Source organism: Haliaeetus albicilla, chromosome 20, assembly GCF_947461875.1.
Source record: "Haliaeetus albicilla chromosome 20, bHalAlb1.1, whole genome shotgun sequence".
Classification (NCBI taxonomy): domain Eukaryota; kingdom Metazoa; phylum Chordata; class Aves; order Accipitriformes; family Accipitridae; genus Haliaeetus; species Haliaeetus albicilla.
The window spans coordinates 19,355,572-19,376,824 of NC_091502.1; the positions used below are offsets into that span (position 1 = coordinate 19,355,572).

At 39.3% G+C, this 21,253-nt stretch overlaps 1 protein-coding gene across 3 annotated transcripts in view; it reads left to right on the top strand.

The window, feature by feature from the left end:
• Nucleotides 1-20,651, top strand: part of GRM5 (glutamate metabotropic receptor 5) — a 273,244-nt gene extending 252,593 nt beyond the window's left edge. Inside the window, exons 9-11 of one of the 3 annotated variants that reach the window (XM_069808429.1) lie at nt 5,118-5,213; nt 6,787-6,948; nt 14,347-20,651. In XM_069808429.1, coding sequence (XP_069664530.1) covers nt 5,118-5,213; nt 6,787-6,948; nt 14,347-15,169 — 1,081 coding nt within the window. In that variant the 3' untranslated portion in view covers nt 15,170-20,651. The remainder of the gene's footprint in view (nt 1-5,117; nt 5,214-6,786; nt 6,949-14,346) is intronic. The other 2 variants (XM_069808430.1, XM_069808431.1) reach the window with 2 other exon arrangements.
• Nucleotides 20,652-21,253: the final 602 nt, after the last annotated feature.

Here is a 21,253-nt window from a genome sequence, read left to right on the forward strand (position 1 = left end):
AGTAAGAAGGTAAATAAACATACTGGTAATATTTTGCTATTGGTCTAATCTTCCCTTGAGCCAGTATAATGTTTTGTATATCATTCCATCAAAAATGTCATTTTAATTCACCAGCTGCAATTGCATATGATTGCTTAATTAGAATAAGCTGTAAAAAAAAAAAGAAAAAGATTATGCTGCACTTAAAAAAAATGGTGAGTTTGGCTTTAAAGTAATTTTGCTTACTGAAATTCTGCTATTAAGCAAAAAAATGTTTATATGCCGATTTTTTTTTCTTAAAGGAACAAAAAGTGCCATGCTTAATAATATATAATTTATTTTAGCCTTTATATAAATGGAAAAATGTCACACAATAAGCTAGACCCCTTTAAAAGTATTCGGTGCAATGTGAGAAAATGTCAAGATAGCATGACCAATCTCACAGGACTACTTTTCAAGAACACAGCATATTTGTAGTTCAGAGCAGCCCCTACAGTAGCAACGCTAAACGTTTTTCATATTTCATTCTTTACAACTTATGCAGAAATCTTCACACACATATTGTCTTACCTAGTCTAAAGGCCATCCTTAACTCTGCTGCTATGAAATGCAAGTTCTTCATCATTTCTTAATATCAAGACAAAGTAATATTGCAGGTGAAAAATACTACTTGTATGTAAGATCTGACAACTAAAATGTATAACTGGGTCTGGAAAGGTGGTTGGCTTTGTAACGTTCAGCAATCTGTCCAAGTTCCAGGCACAAGCACATTGAAAAGACCCTGTAAGAATGATGGAAAGCAAAAAGACAGTATTTCATCAATACACTGTAAAGCTTTCTGAATTCCCTCTCCTGTCCTCCTCTAATTTCATCTTTCAGGGCTTTAAAAAAGTCTTGCTTCAGATTTATTCCAAAATAGCCAAAATGAGAGGTTCGGGGTTGAAATAATAGATATTTCCTGCTTTGACTATTGTTAATTAGTGGGAAAAATCTTGATTCAGAAAGAGGTTTAGACACCTAATACCATTTTCAGTATCTCAGACCAAAAATTGGAATCCCATTAATTAACAAGGATCTTAGGAATTAGTCACTGCAATGGTGAACTTATGTCCCCAGTACATGATTAGCCATTGCCCTACAATGAGATTTGGCTGTACAACCATTCTCCTCTTAAGTGTTTCTGTGGAAACATCACTTTCTCCACTCTTTCAAGGTACAGTTTCATCAGGACATTACTCCTGCGTTGATTAGAGCTACTCTGTTCCTCTGGGGTTAACGTTGCCAAGCACACATTTGGTGCTCAATAATTAATAACATTTCTGCATGGCACTATGAGATTGCATTTGAAATATGGATTCTTGACAGCTCTCCATCTCCAACACAGCAAATTACCTTTGCTTTGCATTGTATTAAAAAACCAAAAGATATCGTGAGATATCTTTTAGTTAAACTTTTTACTGAAAAAGGAGACAGAAAAAAAATCTTATGTTTAAGAGTAAAAGCTAGCTTCTAATTGCTGGAATATTTTTTTCCAGAGGACAGATTATCTGAAACAACTACTTTTTCTCTATTGCAAGCACTTGTCTTTTGTGTAGTCTTTCCCAACTGGTGTAGTGTGGACATTTTAACAGAACCTGTGTATTACTACCCATATTCTATACACAGACTATTTTTCAAGGATTTAACTAAATCTTTGGCCAAATTATACAGAAATGTGGGCTATGGCACATCTTCTAGATCTGTCCTGCCAACATCTCCAGATAGGAGATATACTACCATATGGAATGGACTGCTGGTCAAGGCATCCAAGACCCTCTGCACAGAAATGAAGAGAGAGCAGGGGCTGGAGGGACCATGAGCACACCTGGGTCTTTCCCTAACATGAAGTCAGGACCACCAGGATACCAGCGCCTGGTTCTAAAGTGTAGGCATAGTCTAATAAAGTCCATATCTAAAGACTATCATCTCTTTTCAGTACAGGGGCCCACACCTTCACTGGAAAAAAACAACCAACCAACCAACCAACTAGGGATCTACACAATAAAACTGGTTTCTACAGCATTGTAGCCAATAAGTATTGGTCTCATTCAGGATGATGATTCCCATATTCCCCCTTAATTTCCCATAGCATTCATTAATTTTGGTCTAAAGGGGGAATTTTGTTGGAAGGTGTAGAAGGCAAGGAAAAGGTCTAACAGTCCTTCAAACCCAAGCGGTCACGCTGGTGTTTCCTGCCATGTATCACATGTACATCGAGTTCACTAAACGCCAAGGCAGTACAGACATGGTTTCTCTCAGCCCAGGAGTAATTTTCTTTCTCTCTACTGATCCCCTCTGGAGAGTGCAGAGCAGTGCTGTGTAGATAGAGTGATGTGACAAAGTATTTGGCAAAAAGGACAAGCACGGCAGTGATTGAATTACTGGGAATTACTTCTCAAATTTCCTGTCGCTGATCAACACTTATAAAACATATTAGTATGTGTCATTAAGCATTTTTCTTAAGACAACTCACACCTGTGCAAAAAAAGACACAGCCCACACCACATCCAAAGACCCCAAAGAAACACTAAAATTTACCCAAAATCTTTTCAGTCCTTCAACAGAATTTAGTAGCTGCCTTTCTGCACAGAAGCAAAGTCTTCTCTCTCTTTTCTAACCAATATATAGTCCTGGAATTGACAATGAGAAAAGAAATGTATTCTTGCACATACTGCTCACACTGTAGTGTTTTATGCCTCCTCCATATACCAGCTGAAACAGCAAATTAGTTTTCACATTAGCATTTTTTATGACAATTGCAAAGAAATATTTGAGAGGTTTTTCTCTCCTCAGATTAAATCTTTTAAAACAATCCTTTGTTTTAACAACCAGGAAGGGGACATTTTTCTAATGCAAGACATTCTGAGGCAAAATCATGTCTTTTGTTTGCTCTGAAAGCAGAAACCCCTTTTTAAGCAGAACTTCTTGTTTGCCTTTCCAGAATGGTCACCCAAAGAACTTTGCAGCTTCCATGCACTGGTTAGATGCACTTTCCACACTAGGAGGATTGATTAGAGTTTGGTCACTGTTTTCATAATTACATATATGTTTAGCACTGAATGAATGGCAGTGCAGCAGTTACTATGGTTCAAGGCTTTGAGGCATTCTGTGACAATATACTATTTCTGATGGTGTAATTTGTTCTTGAGTGGATGGAAAAACTTGAAAGGTTCATAGTAGTCTCTCTGCTGACTTTCACAGCAGTGAAATTAATGCTAATGACTGGGGAATGGGCAATTTGGGGGGTTTCTTTATCTGGGTCACATGCATCCTAACCAGGGTTCTTCAGGATGGAGTTAACAAGGACACTTACCTTTGTTTCCTTCTGTTGGCTATTTTTTACTATCCAGCTTATTGTAAGCATTTAGATTCTCCAAATTCCTTCTCTTAGTCTTGACTTATTCTCCTTCTGTCTTGTTGGGCACAGAGTATCTCTTTTGGTTATCGGGTCTAAATGTAACTGTGTTTCCTTCCTGCTCTTCCTAAACTCTGCTTTCTTTGATGTCTAACACCTTCACCCCAACTTTATTTCCTTTTCTTTCCTGTGAAGTTTCAACACATTCTTTTCTCTTTGCTCTTTCTCTCTGGCTACCGCAATTGAATTTGTATGATCCAGTTTGACTTCCTTTGTATTTTTCAGTGAATTTATCTACTCTCTAAGCCCCTCCACTTTTTCCTCTGCTCTAGGAATCGACTTCCATTTAATATGTATGTGTCCTGCACGAGCTTCATGCCTGTCTGGGGGCACTGCATATACCGTACTTTGGATTGCCTTAAAACCTTGGTAGCCAGCCTGCAAAGCTCCTGTTGTTCCTCCTTTCAGTAAGGTTATAATTTATAAATGAAAGGACTCTGCACTGAGCACACCTCATTTTTCTGTCTCCGGTTCACTCTCAGATTCACTAAGCTTCTTCCCTGGTTGTTTATGCAATATACACTGCCTCTGAGGATCTACAACTGCATCCAAAGTTTAGCCTCACTTTGTGTGTACTCAGATTGTTTCTCGTTTACAGGATTGTTCTCTTGAAGGTACCTTTTGCTATTGAAATCATAATGGACAAGAAATAAATAAGTCTTTTATTCTGTAATGTTAGCAGTGTTAAAATGTACAAGCTTCCCCACAGAAGTGCGTTAAACACCCACAATGGAGCTCATAGCATGTGGGAATGGGATATCACAAACTCTTTGAGAAGACATCTGCAGGCATTTTGCCCAAATTTTATTGAAGCATTTAAATAGGTATTTCAACACCTAGCATAAGAATTTGTACAATTAGGGTGAAATCCACCACTGGGAAGAGAGCCAGCGTAAGACCTCTTCAATGCTCACATCCCAATTAAGTGCCCAGAGAGTAAACGAAGACCAGGTCTTATGCTTGCATCCTATCCAGGGATTAATTAGATCCTCAAGTATCCAACTGTTTATCCAAGTGAATTTTTCACCCAAGTGCAAGGTATGGTATTTAAAACATTCATAGTACTGCACTGGGTGCTAGGATTGGGGCTGATTTCACTTGACTTTATGTCTACCTCTCAGCAAGCCATCTAGCCTCCTTTTATTGCTAATGGAGAGAGGAAGGCCCATTCCCGACATGAACTGTGAGCCTACCCAAATTTTATCCAAGCAGTTAACTACACTTGGTGCTTGCTTTGACAAGCAGAGGAGCAAGTCTTACAGAGGTGGAGGGTCAGAGAAAAACATTGTTAGGATTGAGAACGTGGCCACCAGCTGATTTTTCACTGATCCTTAATTTAAATGTTGTTTCCCTTAAATTGTTTCGCCAAACATTGTGATCTAACTCCAAAAAATATTAAAGGCAAAAGGTTAGCATGTTATTTATTCTCTAGAATTTTTTAGCTCGTCCCGTATATATAAAAAAAGAAAATGATGAGCACCTCTCCTGCATAGCCCTGTTTGCTGTAGCCCAGATCTGGGGGTTTATGCAGTTATTCCACCGCTCCCACGGCTGCTTTGCACTATACCCCACCGCTGCCACAGTAGCATTCATGTGCATGGCCCTTTGCACAGCAGCTGTCACCGAAAGCTGAGCACACAATCACTTCTTTCTGTTTGCTCCTGTTGTTGTCGTGATTTATTAGGTACAAAGGCAGGAGACTGGCCCCGCACAAGTCGGAAATAGAGTGTTTCACCCCAAAAGGGAGTATGGGGAATGGTGGGAGAGCTACAATGACCAGGTAAGCAAACAGCAAGTGGCCGTAGGGCAGTGTGATATGTGTGTAAACAAGAGGAGCAGCCCTGGGACAATGCCAGGCCAGATCCTTTGTCTGTAATTCCTGTGCATCCCATACAGTATGTTTAGAAAAGAAAAAGAAAAAAAGAAAACACATGGCCACTGCTGATTTCTATGTTCCATCTGACCGCCAAAAAAACCCTGCACCGTGTTCATTCGAGTGATTCGAACCACGTGTCCTGTGTGATGTTGTCGTAATCGGGTGCTTTGGGGAGGAGAAACCTTACACCTGACTCATTAAGCCAGTAGAGCAGATGAAGAGAGGCAGCGTTCAAACTCGGAGTAAGCAGCTCCAGAACTCCTCTGGAATGGTGGTCCTGCTACATATTAGGGGTCACATCAGGTCTAATTAAAAGAGCTTTTAAAAAGAGCAGAGAAAACCTGATCGATGAAAACGTTTTCAATATGAAAATGTTGGTTCTTCTCAATCAAAATATCTTGGGGGGAAGTGCTGAGTTTTACAGTGGTTTTAAGGAAAGGTTTCAAACTCACTTTAAATAGAGTTTAGAACATCTTTTTCATAAATTTCTCCATTTAATTTAATTCACGTATTTCTTTTCAATTTTGTTTTGGCCGTTATATATTGAATGACATTATACACCAACGTTACAATTTTAATCAGTAGCAAATACTACATTTTTTCAGGGTTACCGGGATGAGCTGTTTCAATATGGCCATTTTGAGGTTTTTGTATTGAAATATTTCAAACTATTTAATTCTGTGAAATACTTGGAGATTTCAGCTTTTCATCTCATTTTGAGTCCAGTCAGATTTCCAAATGTTGAACTCTCCCATAGGACAGAAAATCCGTTTCTCCAGACATCTCCATTAATAAATTAATAAGCCGCATGTGTCACCAATCGTTATAAATCTTTCAGGAAACAATACTCTTAATAAGCTTTGTATCATTGTGTTACATTCTACTACAAGTTAGAAGCATTTTGTTTACGCTTTATTAAAAGATCTACTCATTCCTTATCAGCCCCTGTAAGTTATTTATAAACTTATTTAGAGCACAGTATGACCAAATTATACCTTTACTTTTCCCAAGTGTTACATCACAGGTGAATTTTATTGTTGCAGGAGGGTATTCAGTGAAACACTTGCACAGTGTTATGTTCCCCCTGGGTATAACGATATTCACTCATGTACAAAAGGCTATCAACTATAACGCCACATAGCACACACCTGGGGGACTCCTGCTGTTTAAGTAACATCAGGAACATTCATCGCTGACTGTTGTACGACATGTATACACGCCTGTTATTTTTTGTCAGCTGGGTTTCTGTTTCTTGTCTGTGTGTTGTCTGGATTATTTTTTTTTCCCACATTGCATTGCCTTCAGTGATATTTATTCTTCATTTAAAAGCCATCTGGAGTCACTATATAAGAGAATTCTGAAGAGCAGAAAAGTACATGTAAATGTCAAAAAACTGTATTTTGTTGTACAGTGTTCAGCTCTGTTTTGCCTGGCCATATATAAACACTTGAAAAACTTCTTTTTTATATCTTCACAGTGAAGAATCTGTTTGCATTCCAGACTGTAATCGATCTGAGTCAAGTAGAGAGGAGAAAAAGGTTCCTGTTAAAGAGGATGCCCTAACAGTCAAAAAGACTGGAAACTGTGTCAGTCTAATAGTTCCACAGCAAGACTGTCAACTGCAAGACCTACTCAAACAGTTAAGAACACCTGCTGCTTAACAGAGAGTGCAATTGCATTTGATGGCTGTGTTTTGTTGTCTCCAGCCACAGTGTCCTGGCCAGTGGTCCTTGTCAAATTCCATGAGCTAAGTAGAGTTACCACTGAATAGCTTGGGAACCTCCCAGAGAGAACGTAGATGTTGCCGAAAGGCAAGTAGGTGCCATTCTCCTGTCTCAGTAAGTATCAGACCAGTGCTAGAAGTCACTGGGATGAAGCGCAGATGGAAAAAGACAGATGCAGGGGTCTGACCGTTTGTGAATAACAAAAAAATCTCATCATCTCACAGGACAAAGAGGTCCTGTGACACTGACCAAATCCCACTTAAATCCTTACAGTCTAAAACTGCTATGCAATTTCATACTGGGCAGTATTGTTTAGCTTATGTTCTCAAATCCCTCGTGCAATATTATTTTTGTGTTCCAACCCTAGTGTGGATATTTTTTACATTAGGGCCTAGCTATTTCTGTATATTAGTCTTACAAATGGCTTGGGATTTTTCACGATGGAAAGCGGCATAAAAATAGCAGTAATGGGTACACTATAGGATGCTTTGTAAGGCTATTTCTGATTAAGAGAAGTTACTACGTACTGCATCACCTGTGAGCATCATTCACATATATCTGATAAACTCAGTTATGGAATGGGATGTTTTATAAGACTTTCACAAAGCAGGCATCACAACATCTTTTTTTTTTAATTTCTTGCATTGTATTTGCATTTCTGATTTGATTAAATGCAACAAATAAGAAACTGCTTAATAATTCACAAGAGTAATTTTTCTGCTGGCAAGTCCCATGTGCATAAATACCTTTATAATTATTTATCAGGCATGCCAAACACCTGAAATTCCTCCAATTGTATGCTCTTTGCAGAGGATAGAATTCAAAACAATCCTTGACTCTGGAGATTCAACTGGGAGAGTTAAATCTTTTTTTTTTTCTTGTGTACTGCTTGTGCTCTTGATTTCAGGGTCAGGTAAGCTGATGGTTCCTGTTTTTCCCAGTTTCCATTTCATACCTTTAGCAAATTATCAATGAAAAAAATGAGAAAACACGTTAACTAAGCAATGTTGAAAGCATCTTGAAGCTGTGCATTAGGAAGCAAAACTCACAGTTCAAGAGGTGGCATTGTTCTCTCTCCATCCTGTGAATAGGATGCTCCACTGTAGCAGAGGTGTGCTCAGAGATGCTTGAAGTGACATTTTTGGGATGAGAAGCAATACCCAGCACTAGCTGCCTTAATTAACAATTGCAATGAGGTCACAGTAATAGAAGAAAGAAGTTACATCTGGTATCAAAATCACTTTTGCACTTTGGGTCATGATAATAAGCATCCTAGAAATGTTTCATTCAGATACCAGACACTTCATTTCCTATTCTAACCAGGCATGCTGCTGAAACAGCTGCCAGCATTAGCATCGCTGGTGGCTGCGCTGGGAGGTCATTGGCAAAGTTTCTGTTCATCAGCTCTCTCTCACTTTGTAGTTTCTTTCATCCTTATACATTAAAGTCATTCATATAAATGTCAGCTGTGATTTTCATGAGGATAGGAGGCATCAACAGATTACAGTTCACGGAGTAATATAAATAAATGCCCCTGCTGTTGTTAACAGAAAAGAACTCTGTTTGCAAAATAATTGCAAAATATGTTGTTTACTTCTAGAACTCGGGACAGGACAAAATGAACTTTTGCCCTGTATCATTCCTCTTTTGTGTTTCATTGTTATTTATCTCCATAGAACAAGCAACATGGGAATAATTTAAGCTAAACGACTTGAATGATGTATCACTAGCAGGTTATTTGTGTGTGGCAGAATTGGCTTTCACCCAGGGAAACAATTATGTAGGCATGTAGAGGTTTCCTTAAAAGCTAATTAAAATGAAAGGAATAGCAATGACATAAAACATTACAGTGGTAGAACTGACCTAGTTTAGACGCCTTAAGCTTCTGCGTTGAGTTTTAGCCAGTCCTCCAGCTTGTCCTGCAGTCCCAGGAGAAACTATGACTTCTTCATACAGGTATATTGGAGTTCGCCACTTCAACCACGTATTTCATTGCAGTGTTTTTAGCATGTTGCAAGGCACTTGCATTCTCCCAAGGATAAAGAATTTGTGTCACTACAGGCAAAATGTATATTGATCTGAGATTGGCTTAAGTGACAAGACTAGAGAAACAAAATACACATGCACCTGTGCTTGCATGCATCACAGGCACACACACAGATCGCCCCTTATGAAGAGTCAGTTTTTAATTAAATCTACAGGTAGCACACAAATCTTTTTCAGGCAGAGTAATTATATCATTAAGTTTTTAATAAGGTTTCATCAGAAGACTCTAAAAGGACAACAGCTTCTTACTATTTATTTTGAATAACAAGAGTTCTCCTTGCCAGAAAGTTGTATGGACTAACTTAAGTACAGAAATTTATCCTGCTTACCGTTGCCAGCTGCTTCTGTGGATAAGACAGAAGGACTTCTCCCTTAAAGAGAGGAGAAGACTGTCCTTAAGAAACAGGCTTGGTCTGCACAGTGTTGGAGCAATAACTTAACTACATCAGCTTCTTAAAAAACAAGGTATTTCTTCAAGTTTGAATACAACACTCTACTTCAGCTATTGAAACATCTAAGCATAAGTTTGCTGCCAATTTTAGCTCAATAAAATTTAGACTAGTGTTCTGAAAGATGAATTTTCATGCATGGACTTATAAATTAAAGAATTTTAAAACATTCCTTATTACAGTCATGTGAGGACAGGTTGCAAACAGATCATACAGGCCTCCATCAAGTTATTGTCCAGTATCTGTTTTCAGTTGTATCATTTGAAATCAGGAATCAGATACTGATATTGGTACATGATGGAAAACAAAAATTCCCTTAAATATTTGTGTTAACCTCTATTGATTCCCCTTGTATTCCAGTTTCCCTTGGTGAATAATGCTGTGTAGCTATGCACTCTAAGCTTTCTTAGAAAATAATAAATTCCATCATTTAAACTCTTTTTCCTATTTCATTTAAAGATATTAGCAAGAGAATAAGTGACTTATTTTCAAATTACATATGCTTTCAGTAACTGTCCCAATATTAGACCTTAGGCACTCATCATCAGAATTAATTTTAGCAGCTTCAGGTAATGAATGAGAATGGCACCCTTGCTAAAATATGAGAGTTTTCAGCTGCTGTGACTGTCAATTCCTCTTCCCATTTTTCATTTCTTCTGCATTTTGAAGGACCTCACAAAATGCATTTGCTTTAATAGCATCTGGCTAAAGAAACCCTGGTGGCAGAGCTATGCACCATCTCATAGATAATCATACCGCAGAGCAAGAAATGCTGAAACCAAAACAAAGGACTAAGTGATCTATTCTAGACAGTAAGACAAAACGTGTAAGGGGAGGGGAACATTTTTCTTAACACCTAAGTGGATAAAAAGCAGTTAATAACCCTTATGAATACAGAAAAAAGCCCTAAAGAAAAAACTTAAGTGACTCTAAAAAGATTAAGTAAAGGAAGAAAATGAGAAACAATACTAATTGCTATTCTGTCAGCAAGTGGACAACTGTAGAGGAAATATTTGAAATATCAGAGACTTCAAAAGCTCTCTCATTTATACCACTTTCATTTCTTGAACATATAATATCATGGTAGGTATAGCAGGCTGGGAAGAAGCCTAGCTATCAAAATCAAAGCAGCTTTTACTAAAGAGACTGGAGAAACTATTAGTATGACCTGTTCTAAGGAAATCCCTCTCGTGTAAAACTGAACATAATTAACCTATATTGAAAGAAAAGAAAAAATGTGCCATGCAAAAGGTTTCATTTTACCAAAAAAAAAAAAAAAAAGTATTTTGCTAACATTTTAGTTTGGAAATTATGTCAATGATTGATTGGAGTTTGCTCTTCTCCAGATACAACCTATACTCTGCTCTCTCTCTACTCAGTGCAGTGTGCCAGTGGAAAAGTAGAGTGGAGTAGAGAAATGTGTATTCAGCCAAACTTGCAGTGGAATTCCTTTGAGAGGTCAAAAGTGTAATTCTGCTGTTCTCATCTGAGGGAGCCAAAATCTGTTTGCAAGAAAACTCCGAAATTTCACTAACCTAAAGTTTCCTATCATCAAAGGGTCATGGCAGAGGTGGGCATAATAAATATAAACAATTCCATCAGTAGACATCATAGCCTATGTTTCTGATCTATCTTTATTTCTATATTTTTAAATTGTGTGCATTATCGTGGTTAAGTTGACAGAGTAGCAATATGCAGTTAGAGCAGAATCATAAAGTACTATCACTGGAATTTACCTGTAACCCAGCTTCATACCAATATATGAAAACAAGTGGTGCTCCTTTCACAGAGGTGGTACATGATTGCACTCCTCAGTCCAGTGTTGACTTTGTAGTTAGTAGGTGCAGTATGATAAAGTGGATGATACATTTCTGAGATAACAATTCCAATTATTGATGGGCAAACTACTAGGATTTTAACTACAGGGTTCATTCCTTACCGATAAATTGCTGCTTGCTTCCTATTCAGTTTTTTATATCAAGGAATTTTCAATGAATAATGGCCAAGTCTTTCAGGCTTTTGCACAAAATTTACATCAAACAGCCACTAGGTCTCCTTTAGAGCCCTAGATTCTCCATGAGAGCCACACATAGAGCTTGATTATTCTTATTTCAGTGCAAAGGCAGTGAACGAGTGCATCAGCCAAGACTGACCCAAACCCAAACTGGGATTCAGAGGGGCTGGTGACAGCTGCTCCCCTGAAGATTTAACTGTCAGCTGCCCTTGCCCAGGGTTGGACACATCCCCGGATTTCATCCTTTTACTTTCCCCAGGCTCCTTAGCCTCCTTAATAATTGTGTCTTGCATGGTGACCAGGGAGGGACTGACATGTTCCCTTCACAACCTCTTACAATCTGACCTTCAGTCAACTGAAAATGTCTACATGCATTTAGTGCTCATGTACACACGTAAAGCCATAGGGTTTGAACATCTGTACTAAGCCAGTGCTTGAAGTCAGGAGGGGTGCTAGAATATACCTCTTTCTTCAGGCAAGCATTTCCATTTGCATTGGCTAATCCTTCATGTTAATGGCATTTATTTCACCTCTGTGGCAGACAGGTCTGTCACAGATCCCTCTGAGCTCTGAACTCAGCAGGAGTTAAGAGACCCCACCAGGGAGGACATCCAAGACTGGAACCAGGCCCTCTCTTTCTGCCAGATCAAAATGACAAGTGCTGGGTCACCCAGCCTCCTGGCCCAGCTCAAACTCAGCAGGAGCTGGGAGGAGGTCTCATGGTCATCGTACCAGAACTAGAGGCAAGATCTCACCTGCCAAAGGGTCCGAATCCTGCTCCTGCTGCTGGCACCAAGCTCCCACTGAGTTCAGGACTTAGTATGACCAAGGAGCCAGGGCTCAGCTCAGAATCGCATCCACAGAGATGCAAAGAGTCAAAGTGATGAGTGCTACAGGTTAGTGTTTGCTTTTCGTGCTTGCTCTGATTGAGGTACAGCAAAAGGAAGGGATTGTCTGAACAGGAACATACAAGCCACCAGCTGTTCTGCCTGGCATTTTGGGGGTAGGTGCATAACAGTTAATTTCTGAGATCCAGATAACATCCTGGTGATCACTGCAGCAAAGGGGTGAGCCCTTATATACTCATACAGATCATCTCCCAGTCTAGCCTGTCTTAAAATACCCACTGGTTTACATTGTGTTTGTCTACTGGATTCTGTTATGCTGCTTTTGAAGGGGAAAGCTGTTGGCATATGTTGTGTTACGTGATCCATCGTAATTCCATGTAATGTAATCGTGGATGTAAACCCACAAGAAGGTTTTGTTTACATGCAGCACACAACTTTTTTTTAGATGACTGGAAGAGCTATTAAACTGATAGTGCATGGCAAACCTCCACATGAAGGCTGGTATAAAGTCATCTGTGTTTAGTAAACTATGTGTCTTGCAAACTGTTACACTGCAGGCTAACATGTGTGAGTATATCTATTTCAGGCTTAAAAAGCAAACAAACAAACAACAAATTTGTGATACTATGCCAGGGTCTCCAATGTGGTTGTCTTTCCAAAAATCCTAAATGGCTGTAGCAAATGTTTTGGAAACCAAAGTGAATTGTTTAAAGTTCTGTTGCATTTTATATATAAATCATGCTTATTTGTATGTGGAGACTATGTTTTTCCTGTTGACATCATTTCAGAGTCATTGTCTGTTTCAGCTAAAAAAAGTATTTCTAATGGTCTTTCTTAATCCCAAGAACTACAGGTTAATGTATGTACAAACACCAGCTCATCAGTCTAAGGAAGGTGTAAAAGGAAAGGAGTGGTTTCATACTACATGTTTATAAGTGCCGCAGCTGGCTTTCCTTAGGTAGCAAGAGGAGAAAAATAAGCAACTTTGATAAAGAGCAGGGTATGATGGGATCTGAAGAGAAACTACCCTAAGAGGACTCGTTTTGCAGTAGAGTCCAGCAAAATGTTTATTGCTCTCTCCAGACTCAGGTCACCATGAGGACCTGCTTGTATAGCTTGTCCATTATTTCTTTTCTACTAGGAATACAGGTTTATTCCCTGAGCTGACCTATAATTAAAAAAATTAAGTTCTTTAATCTAGTGGTGGGTAATTTACCAAGTACCTTGATGAAGAAGATGTCACCCATTAGAGGCATCTCTCCACCCACAACCAGCATAGCCCCTTTCTGAGTATTGCTCCAGTACTTCCAAGAACTGGGATATAAACAGATTTTTTTTTTTTTCCAGCATATAACGGACTATGCTTCTCCATCTCCCAACCTGCACGCCCTGCCCCATACCAGGAATCCACAGCCATCACCCTGCCCCAAGCCCCTTACCACTGAATGCTCCCAGGCCAGCCTACATACCTGCCCCCTGCAACCCAGCCAGCCCAGGTCTCTCCTCTATTCCCTTCAATCCTTTACCTCCTCCTCACTCCTCCAGGCATCCCTTAGTCCCACAGCCCCCCTTCCTGACACCAATCCGATAGAAGGGAAACCATCAAGCTGCTCCCTCCCCCAAGATGGACACTGCCTATGTCCCAAGGGCAGCAACCGAGGGGTCAGCGGTGGCCATGAACTAGCACTGAGTAGGTCACGGCTGGATGCACAAATGGCCTGGGAAATGAGCTGGCACACTGCTCGTTTTCCTAGAACACATAGGTATAAATGACAGGTACAGATATATAGCAACAGGTAGAAATAGATGTAGATATAGATGATATAGATACGGATGAAATAAGTCAGCTTTATAATGAATATAAACTCTGGGACACCACAAACCCATGCTATAGGTACAGTGATTACATTTTTAACTCTGATGCAAGTTACCATCTTATCTTATTTCTGTTTACAGTTCTAATGGGAAATCAGTTTCCTGGGCCCAGAATGAGAAAAGCAGCAGAGGAGCACACCTTTGGCAGCGGTTGTCGATCCACATCAACAAAAAAGAGAACCCCAATCAAACCGCAGTGATCAAGCCTTTCTCTAAAAGCACAGATAGTAGCCGACACAGTAGCAGCGCTACATTTCCTGAGGCCAGTGCCAAAACGCTTTACGACGTTTCGGAAGCAGAAGAGCAATACCCAGCTCAGTACCGACCGCAGACTCCCTCGCCTATCAGCACCTTGAGCCACAGAACTGCCTCCGTCAGCCGAACAGAAGATGATGCTCCTACCCTCCAGTCAGAGCCTCCTCAGCGAAGTAGCTCCTCTCAAGGCTCCCTCATGGAGCAGATCAGTAGTGTGGTTACTCGCTTTACAGCCAATATCAGCGAACTGAACTCTATGATGCTTTCGACAGCCACTCCGGGGACAATGGTGGCCACTCCTCTCTGCTCTTCATACCTGATTCCACGGGAAATCCAGCTCCCTACGACGATGACCACGTTTGCAGAGATCCAACCGCTTCCTGCCATTGAAGTCAATGGCGCTTCGCAATCAGCTAGGAAACCTTCAAATGGCAGTGTCAAAGAAGGCACTTCAGAGACCCCATCAGCCAAGCAAGACCTTGAGGAGTTGGTAGCTTTAACTCCACCTTCTCCTTTTAGAGACTCCATCGATTCTGGAAGTGCATCTCCCAGCTCTCCGGTTTCCGAATCAGCTCTCTGTATCCCGTCCTCCCCAAAGTATGACACGCTCCTCATCAGAGATTATACTCAAAGTTCTTCTTCGCTGTGAATGTAGTTCAAGACAATGTTGGATCTCAACAGCTACAAGTAGTGAGGGGACAGCCAAGCCTTCAAGATCTCCAGTGTTTACGCAGATAGAGTGAGAGGCGTTGGGTCATCTTGTGAGAAACAGAGAGGAAGAAGAGAAATTACTTGAGAAGTGGAAACATCAGATTAATTATGCCGTTTTAAAGACAAAATGACTCTTGGCAGATTATCGTGGCCTTAAAAAAACATGGGCTTTTCAGAAACACTGAATCTATTTTTGAGGGCTTATAAGGAGTCTGTTAAATCAGTTACATACCAAGTGCTTTGCTTTAGTATTACAATGAACCGTGTGTACAATATACGGGGCAGAGGGGAAACTAGATTGTAAACAACTGTACAATGGTTTGTTTGTTTACTCTGATTCCTTACCCAGAAGTGAACCTTGATCTTTTATCAAGAATAGAAGACCAAACATTGAATGTACATTTTGTAACGGACTCAAACCTGGGACCAACCTGTCAAGCTTTCTTTCTTTTTTTTTCTATGAAGATCTCAAAAAGCAGTAATGTATGTTCAATAACTACCAAACTTTTTGCTGAAGCATATTGTGTCCGTGATACGTTACACGTGGATAACACTAAGCTGAGGCTTTGCAGTGAGTGACTGCAATATGGAGGGCTTTACAAGTGACTTCTCAACCTACACGTTTGTTAATGAAATTCTCTTCTATCAGTATAAAAAATTCAATTTGTTAACATTGGATTCACCTTCACATCAACAAAACCTAAGGAAGATTTCCTGACTATTTCACCATGTTGCCAACTAATAATGAAGTAGCAAAAAATATTTTCTGGAGTACTGTTTTGTAATTCCCTTATCAGGGCAAGTTGTTGAGATGAATATTCTCTTTCTAGCAGCACTATCAAGCTATATTATAGCTGCACTCCCTACTGAAATTAACACATTTTTATGGACATTCTTATGCTAACATTACCAGTTAAAATACTTATTTGAGCTCCCATAGTCTTTGCTTGTAAGGAACAGGTAAACACTCTAAGGATTTTCTCTATACTTTGAATGACAGAATTCTAGGAGACCAATCTGGATTATGATGAATGCTAACTGTCATTGGAAAGGTTGTCATAATCATAATTCATATATAGGAAAAAAAAAAAAACCTGTGTCAAAATCTGCTTAGAGGTGATTTAGCTACTCTTTAATAAGCAACAATTTTAACTTTATTTAGCTGCTGATGCCTTGCAGCTATGAACTGTGACAAAAAAAAGAAAAAAAAGAAAAATACTTTCAAAGCAATACAGAGTAAAGGTTAAAACAGAGAAGACCTAATAAGATATGAACCAACAGAGTCTTTCTTTGTTTCTTAGCAACTCACAAAAGAAGCAAGAGGATTCCTCATATTTTTTTCCTATATCAAGGTAGTACAGTTTAGTGCACTTCATACTGTCACAGCACTTTTTTAATACAGGCAGGGAAGAGTTTTAAAGTTTGAATAGAAGCTAAATAATTTTTGATAGGTGTAGTTACATAGAACTTGTCAGTCAGGCCCTAAACGCACATTGTATTGGCTCTCTCCTTCATGACATAGCTGTCCTCAGGTGCCAAACTTTTATGGGTTTGTTTTATTTTATTTAAGGATAGTATGAAGTGGTGAGTGATGTATTTCAATTCAAAGTTAAGCTGGTGTAGCCTTATATAGAAGACAGCCTCATGGAAGGGAGCCTTGAAATAAGGCTGCTATGTTTCATTTTGAAAATCTTTAGATCTTATTTCTTTGAAGATAATAAATATTTTGTAATCAAAATTAATACCCTCTTTTCCTCCCCGATGTCCAAAATAATAAATATTTGATCAAATAAACAAACAAACAAAAGATGAAAGCACATTCACATGCTTTAGCAAACAACATTTTCTATTCCTTTGGGAAGCTAGTTTCACCATTATGTGCTGCACCCCAATTTGCTGCTCAACAACATTTAAAAAAAAAAAAAATACATGACTGAATCCAGGCTAGCACCTCACAGAGATACTCTAGTGACTTCGTACATCCTGCACAAGGCAGTGTTATCCAATAGCAGTCTGTGGGCATGCTTATTTTGCCAGGTACAGTCGTTTACTAGCTATGACTATAGCATGAACCGGCAGGCCACAAAACAGCTCTACTCCAGAAGGCAGGTAGATATACCAAGTCATGACTGTAGGTCCTTGTTGCTTATATGTAGTTCTTGCCTCTTCGCTCGACTGATTAGCGCAGACTCAGTTCTGTGCAGCTGTATGGTTTCGAGACCAGAGCTTGGTTTTGCCCTCCTGGTTCACAGTACTAGCATGTCTCATCATTCTTTAGCTGCTCAAGTCTTTAGGAGAAAGCATCTTCTTTCACAGGTTACAACCCACATTTAAGGGAAGGGCATGTCCAATCAGTCTGTGACACAAACATTCTCATTTAGGGAGTCTAGACCACTTAAATGTTGTTCATGGAAGACTTATGTGGTAATATATGTTTCCCATCAGTGCAATATTGTTTTGATATATACGGAGTGTACTGAGATAGTTAATGTGAATTTCAAAGGGATTCTATTACTATCAGTTCTCTTATACTTTAAGCTGTTGACCAATGTCCTTATTAGAACATTCTCCACCTTGATCTTTCCCTAGTCTTTTAGGTTCCCAGTTCTGTAGTCTTTTCTTGTGTTGGTGGACACTTAATATTAATGTATTCCTGCTAAAATCTGTGGGCTTCACTGCACTGTGAAATAATCAACAGTGGAAATAAGGTTCATAGAGACAGACATGAAAATCTTTTCTTAAAAATAGAATTAGTAAAAAGGAGTGAGAAATAGAAACTGTCAAACTGTGACTCAGCATAAATATACCTCTTCTGCTCCCAAATTGCAATTCTGCACAATCCTGGCCACAGCTATTGCTCAGAGCTTCTTGACAACTTTCATATATAGTGTCAAGATGATATATGTATGCATGTGCACGTGCATGCATGCACACACAGGCAAGACCTTCAGTCTAACACCTGAATACATGTTTTAAGAGGCTAAACCCCTAATGTTACACAATCCAAATTTTAAACACTTTTGCTCACTCTTACGTTGGGAGGAGTCATGCATCTTTTGTATATCCGTTAGCCACAGCAGAAATTTTAATTGCACAAGGAGCCAAGGATGGACCTTGCTGAGATTGTATGTCCCTGTTGTCAGTCTAGCTTCAATGAAAGATAGGTCAGCCTTAGTGGCATTTAAAGAATGCAGAATCCATTTTAATTGTACGGGCTGGAATGCACCAATGTCATCTTGTATGATGTTTGGATTTCTACTAAAGGGAAGAAAGGTTTTTTGGGGAAGAAGATAATAATTATGTAATGACTGTAGTAGTAATTCAAAGGAGCCTAGTGGGAAATTTGCAAGACTGGAAAGTCCTTTGATAGAAGCCAATGGGTTTGACACAAGAAAAAAGAAAATTATGAATAACAGACATTATAATTTCATTTTGCTGTTTGTATGCTAGTCTCTGTTTAGGACATTAAGATATAATGGCAGGGGTTTTCAGACATAAAAGCAAAGGTTACAAACATGAACACTTTCCAGTCTAACTAAAGAATGTGCAAGTACCAACTGAATGGCTTGAATTTGCCTTCCAATTTAGTGCTGCTGCCAGAAAGGGAATTAAAGGAGTTGAAACTATTGTCATTCTTGACCACAGGGACCTCGGAAAATCCTTTGTTTCTTTTGTGCTTGAGGCCAACCCTGAAGAGTGAAGGTGTAACCACCTCTGGAATCTGTGCTTTTGAAATAAAGTGAATCACTCTGGCAGGCTAGTTGGGAAGAAGTGTTAGCAATACTGAAGAACTGTATTTTTTAATTGGCTCTGAAGAGTAATTGCATGACTTTGGAGATGTGCTTCCTTGTACTTCTATCTGAACATTTGGTGCCTAGACTCATATAGATACCTTAGACCAGAGATTTTTAGACCATGGTCACAAAGCACTTGCTGATGTTTCATGGAAGCCTGGTTGATCTTCTTCCATTGATTTCAAGCTACAAAAGCAAATTAAAAGTTAAATGCTAATTAAAAATTAACTGTTAAAAGTTTTAAAAGCAAAAAAAAAAAAATGTTAGCTTGCTTGGATGTTTATTCAGTTGCTATGTTTGCGAAAGGAAAACTTTGTGATCAAAACTGGGAGAGTAAGATCTCCAAGGAGAGTAAATGAGAAGGCCAATCCATGATTCAAGCTCTGGATGATAGTGGAGTTCACCTGGTGATGTTTTCTTTAGAGAGACCAAGACCAGACTGAAAAACAGTGTAGCTGTGGGTGTAAATTCTGTAGAGGAAAGTGTGCAACTTTGCTATTCTGCTTAATGCATTATTTATGAGGTGAGAGGAAAAAACATGACAGCAACAGACAGCATATAAAAAAATATTGGTCCTTAGGGATATCAGAGCACTATGCTCAGGATTAATAATGTGACCGTGACTTTTTTATTGTATTGGAGACCAGTGTCAGGGCTGACCCAAAGAAGGACTTCGGTGCCTAAAGTTAGGAGTTCAGCAGAATTTAATACCTACATTTAAAACTCAATTTTAAAATCACTCTTCAACTGCCATCTCACTCAGGCATGTAGCATTGTATGTCTGCGTATGCTCAGAACTATCCTGATCTTGACACATCTAAGGATTTTTGCACCTAACCCATGCTAAAACCCATCAGGGATCCAGAAAACAGCAGTTGCTGGGTTAAATCCCTGTATACACCGCCAGTGAGTACACAGAGAGCACAGCACATAGACCAACAGGATCACAGTCCCTACAAAATGGAGTAGAAATCACCCTTTGTTTTAAGGCTGTGGGTCTGGTTATGCTGTTGTTTTTGTAACAGCCTTGAGGTTAGAGCAGTCCGGCAGAAGGCAAGAGACCCTAAATTCAGACCCTACCATTGCCAGAGGTGATTGAATTCTTCCTCGTGGCTGGAAAGTGCTCTAATGACTCAGTGTTGACATATCCTCTGTTCATCTCACTAAGGTAACTTCACAAGATAGAAACAAATTCCAGAGTCTCAGAGCAGAAAAGGAAAAGCTACTCTACACCCTGATAGGACATACACTTGATATAATTAGGGATGGTGTATGACCATTTAATATAAAATACTTTAAAAATCTCTGGTGCAAGGACCAGGTGAGTATCTTAACTACAAAGAAGTGGAGACAACATTTTTTCTGTGCTACATATTGGCTCAAAAAACTCTTAAATACTTTCCTGAAAAGTGCTTTAGTGACAAGAGGAGAGGACATGCTCTTCCTTACCTCTGTGTCTGCAAGCATCTTGTCTTCCATCTGGAGTTCTCAGACCACTCTGTGAAAAGGGAAAGTCTGAGTTTTCTTAGATAGGTGAAGGAATTAAACTTGGGTTTCCCACTTCTCTGAGACTGCAGAAAAAAGGGACTCATTTCATTCTCCTCCAGTCATCTTTTACAAAGGTGACCCATCTTTGAAAGAAAAAATATAATCATGTCCAGAAATGAGTCCCAGTTGAAAATTAGTATTTTCTGTGCATTGCATTTCCATACTGGCTCAAGTAGAGTAATCTCAGACATCTTTTTCCTTGTTGCATTGCTTTCCTGGGCACCTAACTCTTCTCACAAACTTCACAGTAAGGTTAGACATTTAACGAAGGGTTCTGGCCTCCACACTAGAGCCAAATAGTATAAAAAAAAAAAGGTATTACACTGCATGACTTTTAAGTGCTGAAGTCCTTTACTGGCACTGGCCTTTAACCTATTGAGGTCAATGGAATCACTCCAGATGAATATTCATGCAAAGAAAATAGAAGTTTGATAGTGGTCAACTAAGTCTAGATCTTGGCTATTTGCTTCAGCAGAGAATGACAATGACAGGATGTTCTTCCCACTTTCTTTTGAATCAAACAGCAAATGTATTTTATTAGGTTCATTCTTGAAGCAAATTTCTAGGCTTGGTGAATAGTAGCTTCCCACCATTCTTTATCATTGCTACTCTAGCAGGTATCCCAATGGGAAAATCATACTTTGACTAAATATGTGACTTGATGTGAGAGAACATGTCCA